The following is a 23,061-nucleotide window of genomic DNA, read 5'->3' on the forward strand; positions in this document are numbered from 1 at the left end:
GCTAACTCTGAGATGGACCGCCTTTTCATCCTCAACTTATAAATGAGGAAAAGGACGCTAAGGAGGTAAACTGCCTAACATGACCCAGCTCACAGTGAGCAGAGCTGAGATTCAAATCCAGACGTAACTCCGAAGGCCCACTCAGGAATTACGTTGCAAAGAGATGTTCTGTTAGCTCACTCGGTATCCATAATCTGTGGCAATCGGCTGGTGAAAAATCTTACCTTTACATTTTTATCTTTTATAGCTTCATCCAGTCTAGTGGCAATAGCAATTGCTTTCTCTTGCCTTGACTTGTCCAGAAAATACATCATTTTAGCACCTGAAATACCAAGACATTTCAAAACCAGTAAATGTGGACATCTTAGATTTGATCTGAACCGAACAGTGACTTAAAATACAGCTCCAGGTATCCAGTCAGCAGTGGGCTGCACACGACTGTGGCCTTTTTCCCTAACTCTTTATTCCATGATATCCCACTGACAGCTTGGGGCCACAAGAAAAGTATTTGTATTACGTTTAGACACACACACAAAAAGGCCCCTACAAATTGGGGCTTTTTCTGTGATAAAGAGATGGCTGTGAAGCATTTACCAGGAGACCAGGGCTAACAACCCCACCCCTCAGAAATGTAACTATGGGCTACCCCTGTGGCATCAGTCAATATTTCAACTAAAATCATTTTTGAAACATGATACTCTAAAATAAAACACCTAAGGAACAAACTATTATCAGAGTAGTGTGATAGATGGACAACAGGAAAATCTTTGCATATTTATGAAGAAAGTAATTTTTAAAGCTATTTTAAAGTAAAATCCAATTTATGTCCCCCCTATAAATTCATGGTCCATGTTCATTTTTTCTTGGTCTTTTATTAACATATTTTTATTATTAATCTATAAGATTAGTATGCATATTATTAGCTTTACTCAGTTACATATCTGTGAATATTTTCCCTTCTTGGCCTTTTGACTTTCTTTATGGCTTTATTTTTATTGAAGTAAAAATTATCTTTTTCTGAGAACATAATGTTTAGAAAGGCATTTCCCATTATTATAATAAAGAAATATCTCCTTCCATTATCCTGTGTTTTTGATGAGAAATTCTTACCTGCCCTTACTACCAAGAAGTGCTGTAATTTTTCATAGGAATTAACTTTTTTCATAGATAACATAACCAAGCAGTTTGCCTTTACAACAAGAAAGCTTAGGTTAAAATATTTAAATACGTGGCTTAAAGTAGGAGCATAGTTAATTACATTATGTACTTCGTTAATTTTGTCCCCAGTTCCATTTCCAGTCTTCTTCTAGTTTGCATGTATGCCACCTTGTCATTTTATGAATTTGTATAGACTGCCTAAAATCCTTCCTGTAACAGGGCAGGATATAGTAAGTCCTCAAAACACAAAATATAGAAAGTAACCAAAATACAAGAAAAAAGTAAGTCTCACATAACCTCAACATTCAGTCAACCACTTTAATACATGCTTCTCCTCAGCTTTTATGCAATGGATATTTTTACACAGCTGAGACTGTACTGTACGTCAATTCTCTCTCTGTACTGCTTGCTCCTGTTGTAAATCTTTTGTATAGACATCACTTTCTATCACCACCTGGTGGTCCAGCCTACAGGACCACTGCTTCCCCTGTAACTGGACATTCATTAGCTTTGCTTCCATCCTTTCCCTCATCCTTACACACATAATTCCAGTTAATACCTTTGACCTTAAAACTCTTTCTTTGCTTTGGATTCTTTAAAATTATTTACACAAGTATGTACAGCTATAGCAAAAGACAAAGTTCTTGATAAGAACGATGAGTTGTCTTCCTACTTGGTCAGGCCAATTCCCACCCGCAGCAGTACAATACAAGACTACTTCACACTACAGCTTTCCCATACTTCAGCCTCCTTTTTTCAAACACAAATAACCTTTGCTTTAAGGTGGTAGGTTAGGTTAGAGATTTTTCTTATTTTCAGGGGAAGGCTTGTACTGCTACGAACTTCTCTCAAGAGTTGCTTTGGCGGAATCCCATAGATTCTGTACGGTTATGTTTAAAAATAATCTTTCCTAATTTGAAAGATCACAATAGTACTGTGTTCTTTTTCTCTGATAGTTTGATCATCTTGCCAAACTTTTTTTCCCCATCATATTCTAACTTTTTGCCACAAACATTTTAACCCTGGGAGCTAAATACCAACCTGAAAGTAGATGCTGAAGAGAGGTAGCATTATGTGTGAGAAAATCCTCATTAAAACTTTCCAAATCCTTGTTAACAAATATTTTCTGCATTTCCTGAGATAGAACTTTGCTCACGATGTCTGGAAGATTACTGTGATTAGACACTGTAAAAACAGAGCATTTATAGTCTACAGTATGTTTGGCCTGTCCTTTGAAACAAAATCAATTGAAATACATTCATATTTACTATTAAGCCTGATACATTTTACATAATAAAAATAGGAGTGTTCCTTTGGAATACAAATACATTCCAGCTTAAAATGCACTAATTTCTAACATATCTTTGCTAGTATCTTCATTTAAGTACTTTGCCAACTTTTTTCTTTGTACTAATCTCTTTCATGTCCAGCTCAATAGAAGACAGGCGAACTGTCATAATTACTTTTACATAAATATTACCTTTTTTATACTTACCAGATTTAGAAAATTTAATTAAACATTCATGTAGCCATGGGTTATTCCTGTTGATAGCAAAAGCTCGTTTAACAGACTGCAGCATTAACAGAAACTTTCCTATGTCAGAAAAAATTAGACAAGTAACAGCATCAATATTTAAGTATGTGACTTTATTCCCTTTATTTTAGCTTCACTTAAAATCCAGAAACAAAGTATTATCTTTCCTATAATCTTCAAAAGCAAAATTCAGAGTTGATTTTGGTTATCAGAGACAACTTTTATTTTCTAGAGAAATGCTTGAAAAATCATCAAGAATTACTTCAGGCAAACAATCTGTATGCCTAGTCAAATAATTCATTTGATCGTAATATTCTAATCTATTACTCAGTAAAGTTTTGAGTAGCAAAGGAAAAAGGGATTAAGCGCCTTTGTGGGAGGTTGAAATGAAGGTCTAAGAAACAAAAACGGATCTAACTCACAAACATTATACTGAATATGGTCACCAATAAAATAAAAAATTAAAATCTGAATCCAAACTATTACCTTTTCTAAAATATATTTCAAATGCTAACAGATGAGTGTCAATGTTATCAGCAACAAGGTTCTTAAGAGGTATAAGAAACTTGATAGCTTCTTCTAATGGATTTTCTATCTATTTTGAAACAGAAAGAAAAATTATTGTATTTAAAAAGCAGGCACACAAGTCAAATTTCCCCCCAAATTTTATACTAATGCATAGCTGAAGTAATCTAGATAGTTCTTTTTATATATCTAAGCAGCAAGAAAAAAATTTTTAAACTATCAACTATAAACAAAGTATAGTCAATACTATTCAAAATGGAAATAGCTCTATTGTTTTCATGTTTAGAAAATTCAAAATAATTTTATAAAAATAAAAAATACAGAAAATCATTCTGTAGACTTAATGAATTGGTACTACAAATACCAATGTAATACCAAGCCCCTTGACGTTCTAAAGTAAGGAGACAAACTTGAAAAAAAGTCAAGTTTAAAATACTAGATTCACAGTGAATAAACCAGAAAGCTAAATATTTCCCTAAATCTGGTTCCTAAATAACTATTAATATTTTGAAAAAATTGTGGAGATAAGCTACTATTCTCTTTGTAGCTAAAACATTATCTAGCCAAGTATATAAAATGCTGCCATATTTCACTGTATTGCTGCTCTAACAAATTACCAAAAATTTACTGTATTAACACAAATTTAGGTATTTCTCTGGCGGTACCATGGTTAAGACTCTGTGCTCCCAATGCACGGGGCATGCGTTCAATCTCTGGTTATGATAAGGACAGCGTAAAGGGACAAAGTAGGTGATTAAAGTTAATCCCAAGAGGGAATTTAAGTAGAAAAAATATGGACGACCTCTTTAAGTTAATGATTACTCAAGGAAAGCAGGTTTACTTAACCACAAAACCAAGCAGCCTTGCTTGGCAGCAAAGCCATGCAACAGAAGCACAGGACGTGCCCCAAAACAATAAAAAAAACGGTGGCACGAGACCCACATCCTGCCCAGTGAGCTCAGTGCACTAATGATCCCGAGGACATGCACACACAGGAAAGAGTAATGTGTGAACCGAGCCTGACCGTGTAGGGACAAGAAAAAAGTCCCCGCCCAACCTGGAGGAGAAGCAGGTGATGGAAGCACAGCGTCCGCTCGGGAAGGCACACAGGTCCTCTCCCTCCTCCTCACTCGTGCTTTGATTACCAGTTCGGACTACGTTCTCGGGCGTGGCACTCCCCGCCTGCACACCGGTAAGCCTCCCGAGAGTCCAGTCTAACAGATCACTTTGCTCTTGCTGAAGTCTCTCCGCACCGAGGCATACAGGACTGTGGTACTAGAGTTCTTTGGAGACCCTCAAGTGACACCAAACAGTGTCAGCTGGGCCACTAAGTTCCCTCACGCTGCATACTGCAGCCAAAACAAAACCCCACAAATTTATCTGACACGGTTCTGTAGGTTAAGAGTCCAACGTGGGTCTCACTGCACTCCAAGAGGACTGCATTTCCTCTTGGACGTTTTAAGGGAGAGTGTTTCCACGCCTTTTCTCAGCCTCTTCAGGATGCCCACCTCTCCTGGCTCGGGGCCCCCCGTCTCCTTCACAGGCAGCCACAGAGGAAAGAGTCCTTTCCCATCACTCAGCCCTCCCCGCCTGCTGCCCTCCTCCCCCTGCCCTCCTCCCCTTAAGGTCCCTGTGATTAACTACACTGGGCTCACTGGGTAGTCCAGGAATCCTCTCCCTGTCCAGTTTTTTATTTTTCAGATTTTTTTTTTGGCTTCACCATACTTAAGGCATGTGGGATCTTAGTTTGTCTTATTTAAAGGCCTGCTAAATATAACCTTAAATTTCATTTGCCACCTTAATTCTCTCTGCTGTGTAATGTAATATATTCACAGTTTTCAGGGATTAGAACATGCATGCATTTGGAGGGCTATTATTCTGCCTACCACAAGTACAATTCTACCTATAATCTGCATTAGCCCAAACTTACATATTATCACTTAAAAGTAACTGACGACCATCATAATGATCTTAGCTAATACTACAAATTTGGCTTCTGATTTACAGATTTAAATAAATCATATTTATCGTCAGCACAGAACTAAATAATACAAATTTTATCAAATAAATACAGTGTATTCATCTCACCCTTTCTAATTTTTCAGGTAGAAGTTCTTCTTTGAAACCACTGGTTTCTTCTTCTTCATCCCGTTTTTTCTTTTGATTTTTTGGTTGATGTTCCCTTTCCATATGCTTTCTCTCTTCTTCTACTTTAGCCTTTTTCTGAGCTCTTCTCTGCTTGCTAAGCATTTTCTTCAACTCTTTGGCTGACAGGTTTTCTGTAAATATTCAAATGAATGAAAACTGAGTCAGTGCTCTCAATTTCCTCATATTCTTACTCAATGCATCTTATTAGTCTATCTGGCCTTCCCCCGTGACTCAGAAGGTGAAGAATCCGCCTGCAGTGCAGGAGACCCGGGTTCAATCCCTGGGTTGGGAAGATCCCCTGGAGAAGGCAAAGGCAACCACTCCAGTCTTCTGGCCTGGAGAATCCCATGGACTACCGTCCACGGGGTGCAGAGAGTCAGACACAGCTGAGCGGCTGTCACTAGTATGTTTGGGGGAGGGGAGGCACGTGTATGAAAGTTTTTAGAGGGTGTATTCCTAATGATCAGCTTACACCTGGCACACCAAGGGCAACAGCAAATGCTGCGTCAACTAAAACTAACCGACGCTAGCCTAGCTCCTCCTCCCACACAATACATGGGCTTAGGCAAATCCTCTCTCTCGGTCTCAAGTCCCAGACTGTATAAAGTGGAGTTGAAGATTATCCTTTTGGAAAAATTCAAGAAGTGAGACAAAGCACACAGGCACAAGTGATCTGTTCAGAAATCTGCTTTCATGCCACTATTTCTCAAATATTCTTGGGTATTGACATGTTAGTGAGTAAAACGTATTCAGATATTCTCATTGGCATTACTGTTTTCAGTCAAGTAGGTATTAGAAGCTGTACAAATATATATTTTTTTCTCTAAAAAGTTCAGTTATTTTCAATTACCACTTTAAAAAACAAAACAAGACAGCCCATAAACATTATCAGTTACAGGACAACACTTTCTAAGTCTTCCCCCTACTTTTTTGGGGGTATATCCATTATCTAATGTTGCCTTCACACTCATTTGATAATATACTATTCCATCATTAAGTTAATGACATTCTGAAATTCTGTGTTCTCTTCAAGTCTCTTTAAGCAAGTCTCTTTAGTTACCTGAATTTCTCTCTTGTTGTTTGCTTTCACTGGTCAAGGGATTATCATATAGTTTCAAGTATATTTCAATAGCTGATCTAGCAGCCTTGAAATAAAATCCATGTCTCCTGAGTGTATCTTCTAATCTCAAAAGGTCAACGTAGGCCCGAAGGGTCATCTTTCTCATGCAGTAAGTATGGAAGTCAAACTGATCATCAGTTATCTCAGAAAAGTGCTTAAAAACAAAACCACAAAGTTATCCCTTACATTTATGTCAATAACGCCTACTTTTTTTAAAGAAAATTATAAAAAGCCTGTAAGATAATGTAAGCAGTCACAATTTCACTTAGTTGCCCTCTCCAGGGTTTAACATACAAAGGACCTCAAGTTGTTCTTTGCATTCAACTTAAGCTTCTCTTCCTTACATTCCATCCCCATTCCCTAGAAATCATGTTTCATGATGATACCCAATTTATATGTAATAAGTCAGATGAGGGGAACTTCCTGCTAGTCCAGTGGTTAAGCCTGGAGGAAGAAATGGCAACCCACTCCAGACAGAGGAGCCTGGCGGGCTACAGTCCATGGAGTCACAAAGAGCTGGACACGACTGAGCACCAGCAGTGAGGACTTGGTGCTTTCAACCCTGGCTGGGGAACTAAGATCCCGCAAGCCATGTGGCACAGCCTAATAAAAGAAAGGCAGATGCCCAGGTTATTTTTTAAACCTGGAAATTAGAATATACCAATCTTTTAGTTTTAATAAATACTTCTCAGTATTCCCTCAAAATCAGCAAGGCAGAGTTAAACAGAGCTCTGAATGGAGACTAAACATATACAGGTTTACAGTGAATGTCTATACATCAGATGGTTCTACTCAACCATGAATTCTTCAAGGACTAGCCTGTCATATCCATCCCCACACCCTGGCACAGGGCCTAGCACAAAAGACATTCAGTAAGCGCAGTATGTGCCAACTCAAGAGAGAAGCTGCTTTTAAGGCATGTGACTTTGTAATTTCCTACAGCCTCAGTTATTTAACCTAAGTTAGGAATAAAAAATATATATACAGCCAATCTCATAGGTTGTTAGGGGATCAAGTAATTATTTTAAAGTTCATTCTAAACAGTAAACTGCTTTACAAGCACAGAGTGTTATGGCTTTCTCTCACTCACTAAACTCCTGTTTATCTAACTATATCCCATTTTAGCAAAAGTTTTTAATCTGGAGTCTGTGTATAAACAAGCATAGTAATGTTTTCCTAAGGAGTGAGCTTGAAGCTTTCAACCGATTCTCAAAGTGTCCATGGCCCCCAAAGTGTTAAGAACTAATCCCTTACATGAAAGAAAAGATGACTAACTCCCCAACAAAACAATTTATACTTCTATTTTCTTCCCTACGTGCATCTGCACCTCCATCTTCTTTCTTTTCCCCTACTTTAGCTTCTCCAAAAATATACAGACGAATGATTCATCACACAAACACAGATCAAACTCTTCTACTACTTCACCTCTGTCCTGGGGGCCTAGTTAACTCACTGTGCAGAAAACACATTAGTAACTATCCGTATCATTCGATAATTTTAGTTGTCTTAGTAATTAGAAATACATCATACACAGAATTACATTAAGAGCCTGATATTCTAAAATATTAAGATAAAAAGAATAAACACACACAGTGTGAGGGAAAGAAATGGTGAAAAAAATGACTATTCTACATTAGTTTATATTTACTACTTCATGAACCATGCTTTAATGGTATATTTGAAAGTTTCATTCCTCCCATCAATCACACAAATCAAGTAACTTTTTTAAATGAAGGAATTACATAATTGTTCATGGTTAATATAAATAACGTTATACCTAGCACTATAATATCTTAAAATTCAATACAACTGAGGAAAAATGGCAGTGCCCCAAATCATGGAGCACACAATGAGATGAAAACGTCTTAAGAGGTTGCAGTTTTCTTAGGGTGAGAAACCTTTATGTGTAAAAAAAGGCAGATGCAAGTTTCAAGAGACATTCCTAGAGCATGAGGTTTGAGTGAGGTCTCGAGGGAGCCACACAGAACCACAAGCGTGTAAGCCGCCTCTTTATCAGTAGCCGCCCATAGCCTGCCTCTCTCCAGTCACTGTCTTCCAGAAACAAAGCAACCCACTTATCCTAGTGTGTCTGAGGCTTTCTCAGTTCTTGCGCTCAAAGCTCTGTGTCTCAGGAACCTGCTGAGGATGGCATATTCCTACTTAAGAGCAACTAAGTCATCTTAGGCTGACTTTCTTAACTTTTCGTTTTGAGATGAGCACGGACAAAGGAGTTACAAAGGCGGTACAGGGATGTCGTATGTCCTCTTTGCTCAGCGCCCCCACCAGGCTACACCCTGCAGATGACTGCCAACACCCCCACCAGGCTACACCCTGCAGATGACTGCCAACACCCCCACCAGGCTACACCCTGCAGATGACTGCCAACACCCCCACCAGGCTACACCCTGCAGATGACTGCCAACACCCCCACCAGGCTACACCCTGCAGATGACTGCCAACACCCCCACCAGGCTACACCCTGCAGATGACTGCCAACACCCCCACTAGGCTACTCCCTGCAGATGACTGCCAATACCCCCACCAGGCTACACCCTGCAGATGACTGCCAACCCAAGGAGCTGAGATGGGCTTGATGTGCGTGAGCAGTTCCATGTGACGTCACCATACGTAGGTCTCTACAGCTGCAATGCAGGGGACACAGGCTCAACTCCTGGGTCCCACATGCCGAGGGGCAACTAAGCCTGTGAGCCCAAACTACTGGGTCCACGTGCCACAACTTTGAGAAGCGTGCACGCCGCAACAAAGCTCTCCTGTGCCGCAACTGGGGCCTGACATAGCCATGAACAAACAAACAAGTAAAAGAAGTAAGAGCTCGACCAACCAGGGCAATGAGCAACTCTTAATTCCTTTACAGAAAATCTGTCGTTATACAGTGAGTGTCAACTTGATAAAGACTAAGACGCAATGGAAGATAAAGTTACGGGCTTCCTTGTGGCTCAGTGGAAAAGTCCTCTTGCCAATGCAGGAGACATGGGTTCGTTCCCTGATCCAAGATCCCACATGCTGTGGAGCAACTAAGCCTGCGCACCCCAACTGCTGCACTTGTCCTCGAGGGCCCTGGAACCGCACCTACTGAAGAGTGCACCCTGGAGCCTCTGCTCTGCAACGAGAGAGGCCACCACAACGAGAAGCCACACACTGCACCTAGAGAAGAACCCACACTGCACTGAAGACCCGGCACAGCCATAAATAAATACAATTAATAAAAAAAGATAAAGTTACGAACGTCCTGTGGTTTTGATCTACTGGAAACCTTAGATCTTATCACAAAGTTTTAGAAATATGTACTGCTCCTCTCAGATATAAATCAACACGCTAAAATAATGAGAAACTAATCACCTGAAAAAAAGGGGGGGGGAAAAGGCTCAATTCTTGAAAGAAAAAATAGTTAAAAATATTATTCTGAACACAAGTTTATAGCCAATAGTATGAAGGTGGTCATTCTGTCTTATTTTTAATAAAACTTAAGTTCTAAACATCAGATTGGGTTGGACTACATAATCACTACATGTAATCTTAAACCCTGTAAGGAAGGCAAGAAGAAGGCAGAAAAAGGACTACAGTGGACCATTCTAGAATTCTAACATTTCAAATCCAATTAGTAAGAGTGCAAAGCAGTATGTCCTAGGCTGAAACTGCCTTCAGTGAAAGAATTCTTGAAGGCAGAAGGACTCAGTCCTTCTTAGAACTTAGTTCTCTATTCAATAACCTTCTATTTAGAAGGTCAACTACAAAATTTTATATATATATAATTTTTTTGCCACACAGCATGCAGGATCTTAGTTCCCTGAACAGGGATTCAAACTGTGCCCCCACTGCATTGGCAAAGCAGAGTCTTGACCACTGGACTGCCAAGGAAGTCCCCAAAGTTTTATTTTTGAATGAGGTGCTTGTGTCTTTACTAAACTATTTAAAACCCAGGCACAAAGGTAACCCAAATAGGTATCTGTTGTATCTTTTAATTCTGTAATTACTCCTAAATCCTTACAATTGTTGTCATCAAGAATTTTCTTTTAGATGACATTAATGTCATTAGAAACTAATTTCAGAGAGCTCCCTGGTGGTCTGGAGATTAAGAATCAGCCTTCCAATGCAGGGGACCTGGGTTCCATCCCTGGTAAAGGCACTAAGACCCCACAGGCCTGAGGGCAACCACGCCTGCTCAAGACAGGGAGAGAAGCCAGCGCACTGCAGCAACTAAGCCTATGCACCACAGCCCGCGCATCACAGCCACTGAAGCCACGCTTCCCAAGAGAAGCCCTCGCGCTGCAACTAGAGAAGCTCCTTCGTGCCACGACAAAGACCCAGTGCAGCCAAAATAAGAGAGAAAAATTAATTATTTCAGAAGCGTTCATCAGCAAACATTCAATCACCCTATTTGTACTCTACACTAATGTTTTTCCTTTTAGCATGAATTACTCACTATAAAGACTAGCTTATAAGCATAATATGAATAGGATCTTTTCTTGTGTATCTGCCTCTGGTTATATTTTTAAGTACCAACAGCAAACCCTAAAGATACTTAGTAAAGTTTCCAATGATGATAATTACATAACATAACCAGAGGGTGATGATTTCTACCATCTCTGATAACCAGAGATCGTCTGTAATTTTTTTTCCTTCAAAAATGCTTTCTACCAGTCAAAACACATTTCTTAAACTGGAAATACAGGTGACCCTTGAACAATAACCATGTGGGCCCACTGATATGTGAGTTTTTTCCAACAGTAAATTCTACTGGACCACGTGATCATGGTTGGTTGCATCCATGGATACAGAAACAGGGATACATAGGAACCACGTATACAAAGGACCAACTGTAAGTCACAGGGAGACTTTCAACTTCCCAGAGGGTTGGCACCCCAACACCCACTTTATTCAAAACCACTAAAAACTCAGGAGAAAGCATAATCTAAATGAAACTTAGTAATGGAACAGCTAGTGATCATAGTCTAACAATTTTTTAATAAAAAAATTAAAAAGTCACTAATGTTAGGAGGAATGGGACTAGAGATGGAGAATTACCAATGATCCCAAGGTGTTGAAATTTGATATCCACAGAAAGTCTGATCAACTTCTAATTACAGTTGTGCTGGAACAACTGATACATAAGTGCCAAGCTACGGCTCCTTGAGAATGTTCTGGTAACAGAAATGCATCTTTCCTCAGTAACGAGCCGAATGCTTTTAAAGTGATGATCGTCTAGGATGTCAAACAAACTAGTGATCTGTGGTTTGGTCACAGAAATCAGAGCCTGACTTAAACTTAGGATGACTGGATATTGCCTGAATATTTCACATATCATCCAAAGGCTTTACAGTTTCCGAGAAGATGAGAAGGGTTTCCTCCGGCAATCAGCCATCAAGTTTAGGCTTAAAAAGCAAAGAACAAAGCAAAAGCTACACTACTTCTGAAAGGGCTCTAATGGAATCTTAGTTCCAGTTCCCGACCAACGCCACCCGCTAAGAGGTCCAGCCTTCCTCTGGGCAACTTCACAACTTTCACATGGGGAAGAAGGCCAAAGTGGCTGCCAGGGTGCAGACCGCAGGCTCACCTGACTGCGCCAGCTCAGGACGGGGCTGCCGAGTGACCCCTGGCTGAAGGCTGCTGAGGCCTGCCTCGGGGGTGCATTGTGGCTCTTTTCCTCCCGTGGTCCACTTGGAAGGAGGGTGCTTCAGAGATGACAAAGAACAGGAAAACAAAAATTCACACACAAGGAAAAGAAAAGTCCCCCTTACTAAGGCACATCGCACACATGATCCTAGCAAGTCGTAACATAAGCCTGCAAGCCAGCCACGTGTTGGGTACGGACATGCGGAAGGTGAGAACACACACCCTGGCAAGACAAACTGGAGAGAGGCTGACGACAGAGCAGATCCTGACACAGAGCGGAAAGAGGTGGCCCTCGGCCTGTGCATCTTTCCAGGCTGGGGATGAAATCAAGTAATGGCCCGATTAGGAAAGAGAAATTTTGAGTACATGTTAGTAATAGCAACAGTAACTTAACTAATCCTTCTCTTCTTGCTTCAGACAAAAATATGCAGACATGTCTACCTCATTACCACCTGAGGATCCAAAGAAAGGAATCATTTATTCACAATCTCTGAATGTTTGAAAGGCTAAAGATCAAGAATTTTTTCACAGTGAAGTTTTCCAAAGTTGTTAGAAGACGCAGATGAGACTTTGTAGAAATCTACCTGCTTTTCTGGTCACCTTATAGGAGAAAAATGAAGCCCAAACTCTTGTTAACTTACCCTTTCTACTTCATGGCACTTTTTCAAAGCATCCCCGTACCTCCCCAGGCGCTGGTATGCGGAGATGCACTCTGTCTGAAACCACATGCACTGCATCTCATTTAGGTTCTCCATGGCAGACGTCCCTTCCTGAAACAGAAGCAACCACAAATAAAGGAAGCAAACAACACAAGAGAGCCTAAAAACCCCGTTTTCTCTTTTACAACAATGTCTATGAGGATTACGGCAACAATAAGTAGCAGTGACAAATTATATAATAAACACATTGATGTGCTTCCAAAAGGCTCCTACCAACTTAAAACTGTATGTCTTATTTACCCAGCTCTCTTGAGACTGTCAACAACCTACACAGAAAAGACTACAGGTTACTGAAGCTAAGTTTTAAACACCAGAGCTTTTATTTAACCTATTTAAGACAGGGATCCTATGAAGCACTGCCTATCTTTGTCTATTAAGCAAAAGCCATTTAACCTTTTCCTTGCTGACTTAGGATCACTGCTATTTACAACATTGTTTTCAAATCTCTTCATAGTAGTTTCAAGCCTGCTTTTCAGTTTTGCAAGTCTCCTTCCTCCACATCAAGCCATCAGTTGTCACTTCCTTTCACAACGATGTCTATGAGGATTATTATGACAATGAGCAGTAGTGAATTATACAATAATACATTAAAATTTTTAAATAAAAAGAATATTCGCTAATTCGGGCTAAGTGTGTATCCCAGGAGAATGCAAAGCACAGAGTGCCTGGTCTCAGTGCAGGGACGTGGAGCTCTGTCACAATGGAGAACAGTTATTTAAAATGCATGTTACAGGACCCCAAGAATGACAGCAAAGGTATGGGTATATTTACTAAGTTCAGTCTTCATTTCTTTTTCATACCCACTGTTGTTAACAGTTTAATTTTCAGAATTCTCATTGAAAGTATAAAAACCAGTTATCTCTGGGTAAATAAAATTATGGTGGTATTTTATGTCTTCTCCATGGCTACAGATATTCCATCGTTTGATAACTACCTATGTTTATAAGAAATCTACCATATTTTTCATTTCAAAACTTTACCAACTATTCAACCTGCCTCAGCAACTCTACAAATATTATAAACTGAAAAATTTGCAAGAAGAAATAGGAGCACTTCCCTTACGTATTACAAAGCAGATATAAACTGATATGGAAGTCACGAGCAGCCCTCCTCCCCCAGCTCACTGCTGCCCACCACTGACAGGGACACGCCTGGCCAGTGAAGCAGTGTGGATAAGCTAACCAGCTCTGTACACAGCACAGCGGCCTGTTAAAGAGTGGACAGCCGGAGGCGATTATGACGAGCAAGCTGAGCCCCAGACTCTGGGAACTACTTTCTTCAAACAGCTGAACTTTCCCCTTCTTTCCCATTCTCCTGGGTCTTTTCAGACATGTCCTAGTTGGCTGTGGTTTGCTGCGTGGGTGTTTTGTTGTTGTTGTTTTTTAAACCACGGAACTTATTTAACTTAAATATCCTCATTTCTAATTGTACTTTACTTCTCATCTCTACAGGGCTTCCCAGATGACTCAGTGGTAAAGAATCTGCCTGAAAATGCAGGAGACACAGGAGACGGATTTCAATCCCTGGGTCAGGAAGATCCCCTGGAGAAGGAAATGACAACCCACTGCAGCATTCTTGCCTGGAAAATCCCATGGACAGAGGAGCCCAGCAGGCTACAGTGCATAGGGCCGCACAGAGTCAGACATGACTGAAGCGACTTCGCACACGCACACCAGAAGCACATGCACACTCATCAACCACAGTAAGAAATCATACTTAGGATACGAGCGAAACAAGATTTAAAAAATGACAACAAAAGTGAATTCCGAGCAACTATAGCAGCACACTTCACACATCACCAGAGAATTTAAGTTTAATTTTACTAACTCAGACAATGACATGCTATTTCTTACTCTTGTGAACTTGGAGCACATTTCCTCTGCTTCCTTTATCATATTTGCCCGAAGCATATACTTTGCGCATTTGGAATTGATGAATCTATCAGCTGTATCCAAAGACTGAGCTTCATCCATCCACTTGACAGCTTCTCTGAGATTACCCATATGCTTTAAGAGATGGAAGTATTAAAGACATCACTGTTATGATTAAGAAAATATAGGTACGATACAACAGAAAACGTTCTTAAAGACAAATTAGAAATGTTACATTTCTGTCAAATCTATCTAGAAATTTTTATATACATTAAAATTCATATTTACTAAGAGCTGAATGAAACTGACTATATGACTATGCAACATAAAACTCCTTAGGATTATTAGCATATTGAGAATAAATAATCAGGGTGCCCTAAAAGTTATCTCCACACAGAAAGAACTCCATGGGTCCTTAAAATGGCCAAATTCTTGAACTATTCAAAAAACATGACCAAGATTTTACCTTGTAAATTTTTGCTTTCATATAGAATAATTCTATTAGAGTTGGAGTGCTAGCAATTGCAGCATTAATATAATCCAAAGCCAAAGAATACTGCCCAAGCTTATCAAAGTGCTGTGCCAGGAAGTACTGAACCCAGAGTAGTGTCGTTGGGGGTTCCTTCTCCCCATTCTCTGCAATCAAACAAACACAAAATTATTATAAGGAATGAGGCAAAGTGAAGCAACTCACTTGCTTTCTTTCTCCCAATGCATAATGAAATCAATAACTATTAGAATAAAAATCTAGTAAAAATGACCAATTTCAACAGAAAGAGATACAACCTCAAGTCACAAAGTTCAGGAAGCAGCAGCCGAGCAGAGCAAAGACGCTGCTTTCCCAAGCTTCTACCCACACCTCATGCCAAGGAAACAGTCTGGGAGAAGAGGCAGATCAACCTAACTCTACGGATTCTCAGGCAGACAGCATTAAGGCAGCAGGTCCAGGAAAAGCCAAGGAAAACAGCCTGGAGAAAACATGTCCCTAACCACCACGGTAAAACTTCCACAGAGGCAAGAACTGCCAGGGCTTACATGGACCGTCCAGGCCTCGACACAGACCAGGGAAACCCAAAGTTGAAGGGTATCAGGAGGGTACACTCTTGATAAGATTGTCACAAACAACCATCTGACCTCTATCTGGCTCCCCATTCTGTGCCCTGAAACTACAGAAGAATAAATAAGAAACACCTAGCTCTCAAAATGGGTATCAGAAGGGAAGACACGCAGGTATAAAACGAGGTAGGAAAAGCAGAAAGGAGAATTTACTCATGTTACCTCGGAAGACAAGAAGGTCTCCTAGACTAGCTGAATGAATGAAATGACAATGCAAACACACAAATTAACATAAATTAAGACACAAATAATAAATATGAGCAAAGAGCCAAGCATTTATCTTGCTCCTCTCATATACACTGTATTTCAGGGGGGGTCAAATATCTGAGGAGGAAAAGTTCTTTACAAGAACTCCAGCTAATATTAATAAATGCAGAAGGAATGATGATCAGAATGAAATAAGGGATCCAGGCAATTTTTGCAGTGGCTGCAAAAATCATCAGGTAAGTGACCACTAAGAAATACTGCACAGCCAGATTAGGCTGACAAACATCTAAATTCTGATGAATCTTAGTTTCACAAAAAGAGAGACCACCAGAATGTCTTCGGCCTTCAGATGTGCTGTAACAGGAAGTTCAAAGTGTCACCTATGAAGTATTCACATGGAACCCAAATCTAATCAAGCCTATAAACCTAGGGGACGTCCCCAGAGGAACAGTGCTCAGGACTCTGTGCTTCCACTGCAGGGGCAAGGGTTCAGTCTCTGGTCGGGGAACTAAGATCTTGTATGTTGTACAGCACAACATGCAAGAAAGGAAAAAAAAAGATCCTATAAATCTAACTTGAAGTTTGTAATAAATATGGAAGACAGCAAGATGTATTAAACGCTACCATGAGAAAACAATCGGCAAAATTCAAAGCATGGTGCGTTCCACGAGACAAATGACCTTTCGACAAAAAGCCTCTAAAAAAAGAGGAGAAAGGGAGAACAGGACAGTACCACCCAAGATTAAAAGAATATCAGAAACATAACAAACAAATGTAAACTGTGGACCTAAGCTGGATCCAGATTCAAAGAAACCAATTATACATTTTTTTAAATAATCAGGAAAATTTGCATGTGGACTAGGTGTTAAGATATGTGGTATGAGAGTTAATTTTGTGGAAGACACACTAGGGCTTCCCCCATGGCTCAGCAGTAAAGAATCCACCTGCAATGCAGGAGACATGGGTTCAATCCATGGGTCAGAAGATCCCCTGGAGGAGGGCATGGCAACCCAGTCCAGTATTTTTGCCTGGAGAATCCCATGGACAGAGAAGCCTGGCGGGCTACAGTCCATGGTGTCGCAAAGAGTCGGACACGACTGAGCACACAAACACAAAAGTAGAAAGAACAAAAAACTAGGAAGTCAGGAAAAATACATCTTAACATTAACTACTGGATCTTGGTCAAGCTACTCAACCATGTGGGATTCTGTTTACTCATATTAAAATGAGGTTAACTCCCACATCACAAGATTATGGAAATTTTTAATTACTTTAGGTTGCAAGTGCTCTTCTCATTTCATTCACTAATTAAAAAACTAGTGAACAGCTATCATGTAGCACATAATGAACATAATTTTACTGTAAGTGATTAAAAATGGACTGAAATGAATAATCAAATTTCAACTCAATCTAATTTAAACTTACCATAAGGGCTAAAAAAGTCACACGTTTTAAGAGAGGTTTCATAATTAGTAACAAGCTCCTGGATTATGGAAATCTGTTAAAGAAACATAGTTTTTAAAAATCATTTATTAAAGCATTTTATTTATTATGGATTAAATTAGATTTGGAAACAATATACAGTTTATTTCAGAACAATAAATTAACTATAAATTGAGATGCTTACTTTCCCCACTCCCACCCTCCATGTTGGAAGGCAAATGAGAAAAACACAGAAAATGTACTGCTCTCTTTAACAGTAAAACAGAATCTCATTAATTTCTCATCTCAATAACGAGTTTCAAATTACGAAACGAATGGACAAATTATCACTAGTTACCACACACTCCTTTCTGGCCAATGAACACACCTGTACAATTTATTAAGTTTATTGCTTTTTGCTTCCCACTGTCACAGGGTGAAGTTGTAAGCCATTATATTCTCAGATTTTCTAAAATGCCAATACAAAAAAAAGTCAAGTGAAATAATCTAAACTACACAGTGAGTTGATGGAAAAAGTTAAGTAAACTCGTAATTAAAGGTTTAAACTCTGTTTTCAGTGATTATTTTAATAAATTTTCATTCCAATGCTATACTTAGGTAGGACTAAAATATCATAAGCTACACTGCAAACATGCTATGCCCAGAAAGTACAAAAGAAAAGTGACATGAGTTAGAAGTCGCAGGAAAAAAGCAGCTTCTGTGTACAGTTTGTTTTAAATGTCTGTTGATGTTACCTGTTCAGAATACATCAGAAAATATAGCCATCTTATTTATGAACTTCAGAAAAACAAAGGTCAAAAGTGAAGAAAAACAATTTAAATTTATAACAGTATGTGATCAATATAGAATTATTTTAATACCTTCCCACTGAAAGCAGTCATAAAACAATATACCAAATTAAAACACTTCTCAGGCCTATATATCTTTCTGCTAAGAATACTGCACTATATGGTGTAATTCTCTCAGACAGAAGGGCAATAAGGAATACATGGGACAATATATTAACAGTGGGGGGAAATACGTAACATAAACAAAAAAAAAAGAAAGAAAGAATTTACACTCATTACTGAAAATATGACCAAATGGATTAGGGTAGTGGAATATGAATACAGTCTTAAAAAAAAAAAGTAACAATAATGCTGTATTATTTTAATAAGATATTTAAACAAAGATCATTTTAAAAGAATGTTTATTAAAATCTGAATAGACCTATATCTAGTAAGGAGATTGAACAAGAAATCAAAACCTACCAACAAAGAACAGCCCCGGACCCCATGGCTTCAATGGTAAAATCTACTGAACAGTTTAAAAACTAACACCAAACTTTCCCAAAAAACTGAAGTGAAGGGAACATTTCCAAAATCATTCCGCGATGCCAGCATTACTCTCATACCAAAATCCACCACAAGAAAACTACTGACCAACACTCATGATGAATACGGATGCAAATCCTCAACAAAATACTAGCATATAGGCCTCAGCAGCATGCTAAAGGATCACACACCGTGACCAGGAGGAATTATTCCTGGAATGCAAGGATGGTTTACCTTAAAAACTGATCAGTATAACATGCCATATCAACAAAATGAAGGACAAACCCCCACGTAATTATCTTAATTGCTGCACAGAAAGTATGTGATGGATTTCACCACTCTCATTATAAAAACTTATCGAACCATGAACAGAAGGAAATTATATCAATATAATTGACGACAAACATGAAAAACCCACAACGAACATCAGACTCAATGGGGAGAGACTGAAAGTATTTCTACTACTAAGATACACAAAAAGGCAAGGATGCCTGCTTTCATCACATCTACTCAACACAGTTCTGCAAGTCCTACTGCTGGAAAGCAAGAAAAAGAAATAAAAGGCATCCAAACTGTAAACAAAGAAGTAAAACTTTCTCTGCAGATGTTTCACAAAAAAACAGCAAGACACAGAAAGTCAATACACAAAAATCAGCTGCACTTTCACACATAAAAAATCTGAAAAGGAAATTACTAAATCAACTTCTTTCACAATAGCATCAAAAAGAATAAAATGCTTAGAAATAAACTTAACCAAGGAAATGAAAGGCTTGTATAATGAAAACTATAAAACACTGCTGAAAAAAATTCAAGATGACATAAATAAATGGAAACACATCCCATATTCATGAACTAGAAATTTTAATATTATTAAAATATCAATACTACCCAAAGCGACCTATAAACTCAATGCTATCTCCATCAAAATCCCAATGTTTTTTCCCAGAAATAGACAAGCCCGTTCTAAAATTAACGTTTGGACTCTCAAAGAATCCAAATAGCCAAAACAATCTTTAAAAAGAACAAAACCAAGACGACTCACTTCTGATTTCAAAACATACTACAAAGTTACAGTAATTAAAAAAAAAATACAGTGTGGTATTAGCATAAAGATGGACATAGAGACTAATGGAATAGAATCTAGAGTCCAGAAACAACGCTCACATTGGTGATTTTTTACAAGAATGTCAAGACCAATCAATGGAGAAATAAAAGTCTTTTCAACAAATGGACTGGGAAAACTGGATGTGCATATGCAAAAGAATGAAGGTGAACTTAACCTAATTCCATATACAAAAATTAACCCAAAGGACCAAAGACCTAAAACAATGAAACTCTTAGAAGAAAACATAGGACAAAAGCTCCACACTATCAGGTTTGACAATGATTTCTTGGCTATAACACCAATGGCACAGAAAACAAAAGAAAAAATTGACAAATTGGACTTCATGAAAAAAAGTGAAAAATGTGTACAACCAGATGCTATCCACAGAATGGCAACCTCCAGAACGGGAGAAAATATTTGCAAATCATCTATCTAATAAGAGCTTAGTATCCAAAATACAAAGAGAACTAAAATTCAACAACAAAAACCCCATTCAATGTTTGATAAAATACTTAACAAACATTTGTCCAAAGATATACAAACAGCCAGTAAGCACATGAAAAGATTTGCAACATTACCAGTCATTAAGGAAATACAAGTCAAAACTACGAAGAGATGCCACCTCATACCCAGGAGGATGGCTATGTAAAAGCAAACAAAAACCAGAAAACAACAATTGCAGACAAGGATGTGAAAAAAAAAAAGGAAACTGTACACTACTGGTGGAAGACAGTACAGCTGCCGTGGAAACGGTACGGCAGTGCCTCAAAAAATTAAAAACAGGACCACCAAACGACCCAGCAATTCTACTTCTGCTATAGATCCAAACAAACTGAAAGCAGGTCTCCAAGAAGTATCTGTACACCCATGTACATAGCATTGCTCGTAACTGTCAAAACGTGGAAGCAACCCAAATGTGGGAGAGACATATGACAGGTATTATTCAGCCATGGAAAGAATTCTGCAATGTGTTACAACACGGATGAACATTATGCAAAAGTAAATAATCTAGTCACAAAAAGACAAAATACCATATGATTCCACTTATATGAGTTGCTTAGAGTAGTCAAAATCATAAAGCTGTAAAGTTTAACAGTGGTTGCTAGGGGCTAGAGGGAGGGAAAAACAGAGTTACTATTTAATGGGTACAGAGTTTTATTAATACTGCCACAAGATAAAAGGAGTTATGGGGATGGATGGTGGTCATGGTTACAAAAAAAGGTGAATTTATTTAATACCGTTAAATCATACACTTAAAAATGGTCAACATGGTAAACCTTAGGTTAAGTGTATTTTGCCACATAAAACAACAACAAAAGTAGTTGTAAAAGCGCAATCCTCTGACCATTAATATCATAAATGTTAACATTAGCATGAACTGGTAATCTGTAGGCATGCAAATTTCTGAGCAAACCCCACATTTATAGGATCAGAAACTGAGTCTAGCAACATTTTCAGCAAACCCTCTATAAATAATTGTAATATACCCTAGGGTTTGAGAACTGATTTTTTTAAAATGCTGAAATAAGACAATTACTATAAAGCAAAATAAAAAGTAATAGGCATTTTTAAGCCACCAGGACTAATTTCATTCAGAGTATGTGTAACTTTAAAAAAACCTTCAGGTTCAACTTACGGAAATTCAGCACTCAACTTATGGAAGCAAAAAGTTTTTCATGAACTTCCACTACCATCTAGTGGCAGCTACTAAAACTGCAGCTAGAGTAGATTTTTAAGTAAGGGTGTACCTTTTTGCATCTCTAGGGTGGAATACATTTTAAAAATAAGTTTTAATAATTTTAAAAAGTACAACAAAATACTGAAGTTACACATAATAATATTACACTCTTAATAAAAGAGTGCAAATACTACTGAATAAAATAGAATCTCTAGCTTTAGAACTCAAAAACAAGATTTAATTGAGGGAATAAATCAAGGTAATGGAAAGTTCACATGAAATGTTCTAAATAAAAAACTGCAAAGATCACTGTCCTTGCTGCTTTACCTGGCATATATATTGAATCTAAAAAATGTGTATTATAGTCACTCACTAAGTAATTAACTAAAAAATTCAATTTTCCAAACTTATCTATGAAAGTTAGTCTAAGGAGTTTTACTGAGGTATAAAGGATCCATTTTACTTCAAGTTTACTTACCATTTACATTGCAATTATACTGTATAATTATATATTCAATTATATAATTGTATACCATATAACTATAGTCAATTGTACAATATAACTATATATTCAACTTCTTTCTTCTAAAACTTAGTAAGTAATGGCTAGTCTTGAAAATAGTATTTCCACTGGCATATAAATCAAGAAGTCCAATCTACTCACATTAGGTATCTAATATCACAATAAAACTTCAAGCCTTAAAATAGTTTAAAATCATACAAAATTGTCTATGAACTGAAAATATTTCAAAGTTCAACCACCTTCTCCTGATTTAAATACTTTCTTCTAACAGTTATATTTGACCAGAACTGAAAAAGCTTTGCTTTTGCTAACCAAATCTAACATGGGCAAAGGTAACCATTGTAGTTAATTCCCCTAAATTATTGATTGCCCTTAACCAGCTTTTCTTATATATGAGTTAAAAGAATTCTTTATTAACCTTAAAGCAAAGTCCTACAGAACATATACGACACACAATTTTTCACAATATACATACAGATTGAGTTTAAAATGTTACTGTAAAACATGAAAGCCACTGAAACTGTCTTTTCAAATTTTTTTAATCCAAATGAGAAAACCAAGCACAACAGTTTATCAACAAGGACCAAAACTGGATTAATTTCTAATAAATATACAATTAACATAAGGGACAATTTTGGTCCCCAAGCAGCTAGAAATGTCCAAGAACTATGACACTAAAATGAAAGTAACTTCTTGCAGAGATGACCTGTGAGGGGGTGCAGATGGCGAGAGAGCTGAATTTACAAACTTCATCATTTAATTAAAGCACACATCAACTCTTCCAGTATTAATTGCTCCAATTTTATAATCCAGAAGCAGAATCAGGTAGCTGCTCACGCAAATATGTGATGGAGTCAGGATTCCAAACCAGGCTTGATTCCACAGCAATTCTCTTTTCCCTATACCAATATTTCCCAAAGGGTGACCATGCAGCTAATTCACCAACTGAAACTTTTAAAGTTATATT

At 38.2% G+C, this 23,061-nt stretch overlaps 1 protein-coding gene across 14 annotated transcripts in view; it reads right to left on the bottom strand.

The window, feature by feature from the left end:
* Nucleotides 1–23,061, bottom strand: part of NAA16 (N-alpha-acetyltransferase 16, NatA auxiliary subunit) — a 65,625-nt gene that overhangs the window by 2,694 nt on the left and 39,870 nt on the right. For 5 of the 14 annotated variants that reach the window (XM_006076509.3, XM_006076510.3, XM_044926853.1 and 2 more), the window contains 10 exons: nt 17,458–17,530; nt 15,176–15,345; nt 14,692–14,844; nt 12,761–12,889; nt 6,426–6,639; nt 5,306–5,496; nt 3,179–3,287; nt 2,654–2,752; nt 2,200–2,343; nt 225–322 (listed from right to left, as the gene is read on the bottom strand). In XM_006076509.3, coding sequence (XP_006076571.2) covers nt 225–322; nt 2,200–2,343; nt 2,654–2,752; nt 3,179–3,287; nt 5,306–5,496; nt 6,426–6,639; nt 12,761–12,889; nt 14,692–14,844; nt 15,176–15,345; nt 17,458–17,530 — 1,380 coding nt within the window. Of the gene's footprint in view, nt 1–224; nt 323–1,258; nt 1,369–2,199; nt 2,344–2,653; nt 2,753–3,178; nt 4,512–5,305; nt 5,497–6,425; nt 6,640–12,060; nt 12,572–12,760; nt 12,890–14,691; nt 14,845–15,175; nt 15,346–17,457; nt 17,531–23,061 lie in introns of those variants that run through there. The other 9 variants (XR_003102802.2, XM_044926852.1, XR_003102803.2 and 6 more) reach the window with 9 other exon arrangements.

This window comes from Bubalus bubalis, chromosome 13 (genome assembly GCF_019923935.1).
Source record: "Bubalus bubalis isolate 160015118507 breed Murrah chromosome 13, NDDB_SH_1, whole genome shotgun sequence".
NCBI classification, from domain to species: Eukaryota; Metazoa; Chordata; class Mammalia; order Artiodactyla; family Bovidae; genus Bubalus; species Bubalus bubalis.